The 4,982-nt window shown below is 37.5% G+C and overlaps 2 protein-coding genes across 2 annotated transcripts; one reads left to right on the forward strand and one right to left on the reverse strand.

Annotated features, from left to right (window-relative positions):
* Window positions 1-978: 978 nt before the first annotated feature.
* On the reverse strand, window positions 979-1,530 carry LOC109127504 (uncharacterized). The gene has a single exon (XM_019232392.2). It carries the CDS (start codon window positions 1,323-1,325, stop codon window positions 1,083-1,085), a length of 243 nt encoding a protein of 80 aa, XP_019087937.2. The 5' UTR covers window positions 1,326-1,530; the 3' UTR covers window positions 979-1,082.
* Window positions 1,531-2,195: 665 nt separating this feature from the next.
* On the forward strand, window positions 2,196-2,582 carry LOC147935179 (uncharacterized). The gene has a single exon (XM_087472894.1). The coding sequence runs from the start codon at window positions 2,196-2,198 to the stop codon at window positions 2,580-2,582; it is 387 nt and encodes a 128-aa protein (XP_087329020.1).
* Window positions 2,583-4,982: the final 2,400 nt, after the last annotated feature.

The following is a 4,982-nucleotide window of genomic DNA, read 5'->3' on the forward strand; positions in this document are numbered from 1 at the left end:
AGCTGTAGATTGGGTGTTTGTCCGGTCAGAGTCTATCAAGAGTTTGCAATCACCTTGGAAATTGATTTTCCTCTATCTTAGACTCCAAACCGATTGCATCAGTGTATCTATATATTGTATCTATATATTGTATGTAATACATATGAGCAAGCTTATATAAATATGTTTAATATATACAAAAATGTTATATGATTCATTCCTCTGTTTCTTGATTCCGAAGGTATGATGTAGATAATAACATGTTTTCATGCCTAGTTAATGAGAATATGAAACGTATGTTTGTTGTTGTTGTTAATCTTTTTCAAAATCCAGAAATTTAGCTCTATAGTTTCCACAAAGTCCACCATCTTTACCAGCAACATGACTCGATTGCATCTTGTTTTGGCTTGGCTTTCAATAAAACTGATCACAACTTTGGTACATTAAATTACCCGTTGAAGATTCCGTATATATATATTCAAATGTAATCTCGTCTAGTGGAATAAAATTACAACGAGAGCCTTCCAATAATAACTAAAAGATTTGACTCGTATGTAAAAATAGAATGTTATTCTTACGTACCATCTACGTCTCGTTTAACGTATTTTACTATGGAAACAGATCCATCTACGTCTCGTTTAACGTGTTTTACTATGGAAACAGATCCATCTACGTTTTCTTGTAAGCTAACATACCGATTTTTTTTGCTATGTAATTACATTGCATCCATTCAAATCTGTATTTGTTTTAATGCTGGCATGGGTAAAACACCTAAAAACCAAACTAAACTGACCAAAGTAAGCGGAAATGTGCAATCCACTTCCATATAGTTACAAACATAAGAATTAGTATACGATTAATTAAGTATAAGATAGTACATTTTTTGGGGGTCATCATCATTAAGTACAGAAGAAACCTTTGACCAAAATAATGGTACTAGTCTAATAGCAAAATTGGGAAGCTACTAAAGAACTTGGTGACATGACAGGCTATGGAGGATGCTAGAAAAGTCTCGAATTTATTGATTATTCTATTTACAAAGATTTTAGTTGGCAATAAGATCCGGTACTAAATATGAAAGATTAAATAATTAAGAAAAGGAATTAGAGGGTACAACCACAAAACAAGAAGAAGCAACAGATCGTAGTAGCGATAGCTAAAGATTCAACGATCGAGACAAAACTCCACAAAAGATAATCGATTATGGAGAGATTACCCGACAAAGACAACAATCTCATGTTCCAACCGGAGCTCAGGTAAGAAAGATTCACCTCCGGCCACCGGAATGCCCATGATGACGACAGATACGATGGTAGATCCATTAACGTCCATCGGGAAGCTGACATCACCACCTTTTTTTGTTTTTCCTCTCTTCCTTTGTAAGGCTTCTTGGTTTTATAATTTTGGGTTCTTTTTTCGTTTATACAATCTTTTCTTCTGGGTTCTAAAAATAAGAGAATTGTGTTATTTGTTTTACAAAGACAAAAATGAAAATGTATTTATTAAAATAATTGATGTGAGTCAGTGTTTATGACAAGTGGTTTTTATTTAGAGGTCATTCTTTTAATTATATTCTATGTTATAAACGTATCTAGTCGACAAAATATCTCAAGTTAGTAGGACCAGATAAAAATACTCCACAAATGATGATAATAAATGCAAATCCACTTTGATCCGTTTTGGAAATTTGGATATCCAATAACACGTTGAAAAAAGAAGAATATTATTGCGTATTTATCTTGAATTGCATATATATTCTTGAGGGATACTTTGAGAATTACAAAATAAAACCAGCAAAAAACATTTCTTTTGAAAACTAAACTCTATAAATATTAAAAAGGAAGCAATCAGCTGATACTAAAATAACAAATAAACATAAATGAAACATACACACAGAACGAGAGATTGACAAATTAAACTTATACCCAACTAAAAAAATAATTTTTATCTTCAAAACATTTATCATAAAAAAAAAAGAATTATAAAGATTTCCCTTATTTGGGCTCAAGACCATCTTTCTCAGTTAGTGTCTTTGACTACACTTGAGAAGAGAGCTTTGTGGATTATAACACGTTTTTTTTCGCGAATCACATCGGTTATTGACCTAAAAAGAGGTTATTTGCTCAAATTGGGTAAAGGTTTTATGGTTTTTTTCAAGTTCTTAAACTAGTTCGTCGGGCTTTTTCTTTATCGAGTTTGCCAAGATATTGTCGGTTATGGATAAAGCTTTGATAGCGATGTCTTTAGAAGAGGACGAGGAAGTTCCGTTTGATATGCCAGATCTGCCAGAGTATTTCTCGTCAGTGCAGAATGTTCTGAGTTTAGTGGGTAGAGTACTGAATCCAGCAAGTCAACCAATGAATCGTCTGTTGAGGAACATGCCTAGGAAATGGCAGAAAGAGGGTCAGGTAAGAGGGGTAGCGCTTACGAGTGAAAAGTTTCAGTTCATATTCGATTCAGAGTGCGATTTGGAAGAGGTCTTGAGTAAAGGAGCCCATACTTTCAATCAGTGGCCACCAGCAGTGGATAGATGGTATGAAGAGCCTCCGACTAACTATCTTCTTACTATCCCAATTTGGGTCCAGATCTGGATTCTACCATAAACTTCTATACCAAAAAAGGGATTACAACATTGGGAGAGCTGATTGGGCAGGTGGTGGAGGTGGCTTTTGATGCAGAAAAACCTCAACTTCAGGAGTATGTGAGGTTCAAAGTTATATTTGATGTTGCTAGACCTCTAAGAAGGACAAAAGTGATAAATCTACCAAAAGTAGGAAAAGCGACGGTGAGGTTCCAATATGAGCGGATCCAAAAGAGGTGTTATCATTGTCAGAGGTTATCACACGAGAAAGTCTTTTGTCCTTTGCTCTTAAAAGAAAAGGAATAGGCAGCGAGAGAGAAAAAATAGGGTAAACCAGGAGAAAAGACTAAGAAACCTCTGATAATTAAATAATATGACCCTTTATTCGGAGTGCTGAGAGAAGATCAAGTTGGGGTAGATGTATCAATGGGAAGACCAAAGATAGCACCGGATGTTCTAGAAGGGATGAGGCAGTATCTCATGGTGGCTAAGGAGTCTGAGGAGAAGCTTAGGATCAAAAAGGTTAGAAAATCCGTTAAGGAAGTGGAGAAGGATCCTATGTTGCAGCAATCAATTCTACGACTGGAACCTATGCCTTTGATGCACCAAGGCATAAACAAAAACAAAGGTATAGTGTTTAATTATGAGGAGGCAGGGACTAACTTGGAAAAATAAGCAAGAGAGAGTAGTGAGCCAAAACGAGATGGGTTTCAGTTCATGGGGGATGCGAGAAAGTCGGGGAGGATGGAGCTGAATGTTATCCCATCTTTCGAAGACTCAAGGAATTTCCTAGCTCTATCTCAGCCGTTTCAGGTTAATCCGACGGTTTTTGGACCTGGTCTCTTTGAGACAGGGTCTGGTTCTACCGGAATTAAGCCTAAGCAGTTGAAGGCAAGAAAAAGACCTTCCAAAATTTACCGGAAAGCCAAGCCTTTGGATTTGGTAATGATAGATACTTCCCAAACAAGGAAGGGTGGATTAATGATTGGTGTAAAGGAGAAACGAAAAACAGTCAATGAGGGTCCAAGCGCTGCAAAGTCTACCAAGCTAAACCTCTTAAAGGTAGTCCCGGATGAGGGATTGCCCAATGAGCAGTGAGCATAGTCAGCTGGAATTGCCAAGGATTGGGACGGTCTCAAGACTTGGCAATTCACCGTCTCAAGGAAATACGTAAAAAACTTTTCCATGAGATGTTGTTTGTGATGGAAACAATGCACAGTAGGGACGTTTTAGTAGATGTACATGTGTGGCTTGGTTATGATAGAGTGTTCACAGTGGAACCAGTGGGTAAGAGTGGCGAGTTGGCTTTGTTTATAAAAAGTGGGGATGAGGTGATTTTAAGTATGTAGATAAGAATCTAATGGATATGCAAGTCCAGCGGGGTGTCTTTTTTTTTTTTTTTGTGTCATGTGTATATGGGGACCCGATGTTTAAGAATAGAAAAGAAAACTGGGAAAGGCTTTACAGGATTGGGGTAGGACGAAAGGAGAGTTGGTGTATGGTGGGAGATTTTAATGACATACTGCATAATGGGGAAAAGATTGGTGGGCCTCGTAGATGTGAAACTATGTTCAAACCGTTTGCAGATATGCTCGAAACATGTGATATGATGGAATTGTCAAGTAAAGGGAATGGATTTACTTGGGCGGGTAAACGGTATGATATGTGGATCCAGAGTCGTTTAGATAGGGCGTTTGGGAGCAAAGAATGGTTTGCTCAATTCCATGCAGCTGACCAAGCGTTTATGGATTTCAGAGGATCAGATCATCGGCCTGTGCTGATTAAGTTGATGGACTTTTAAGAGGAGTATAGAGGTCAGTTCAGATTTGATAGAAGATTTTTATACAAGGCTAATGTGAAGGAAGCTATTGCTCAAGCTTGGGGAAATGGAGAAGAGTTAAATGGAAGTAGTGCTTCACAAAGGCTCAGGTGGTGTAGAAAAGCTTTAAGTGGGTGGAAGAAGAAAAATACACTTAATGCTCAAGAGACAATACATCAGATCGAAACGCCTTAGAAAGCTAGCAATCATCGGTTTTCCCAAGGAGTATGGTGGTGCATAGCCTAAAACGGGAACTGGTGGTGGCATACAGAGAAGAGGAGATATTCTGGAGAAAAAGAAGTAGATTCAAATGGCTGAAAAGTGGAGACAAGAATTCCAAATATTTACATGCTGAAGTGAGAAATAATAGAACAAGGTTGAGAATTGAATTCTTATTAGATAAGAATGGTTTTCAATAGAGGTCAGAGGCGGCCAAAGGAGGAGTCGCGATAGATTACTTTCAGAACCTGTTTACTTCATCTAATCCGACCCCTTATGCGACTTGGTTTGCTGGTTTGCACAGGAGAGTGTCTGAAGAAATGAATGAAAGTTTGATTAGAGAAGTATCTGCAGAAGAAATAAAAGAAGCTCTATTCGCAATTA

The sequence above is a fragment of the Camelina sativa genome, chromosome 11, assembly GCF_030686135.1.
Source record: "Camelina sativa cultivar CO46 ecotype springtype chromosome 11, ASM3068613v1".
NCBI lineage: Eukaryota > Viridiplantae > Streptophyta > Magnoliopsida > Brassicales > Brassicaceae > Camelina > Camelina sativa.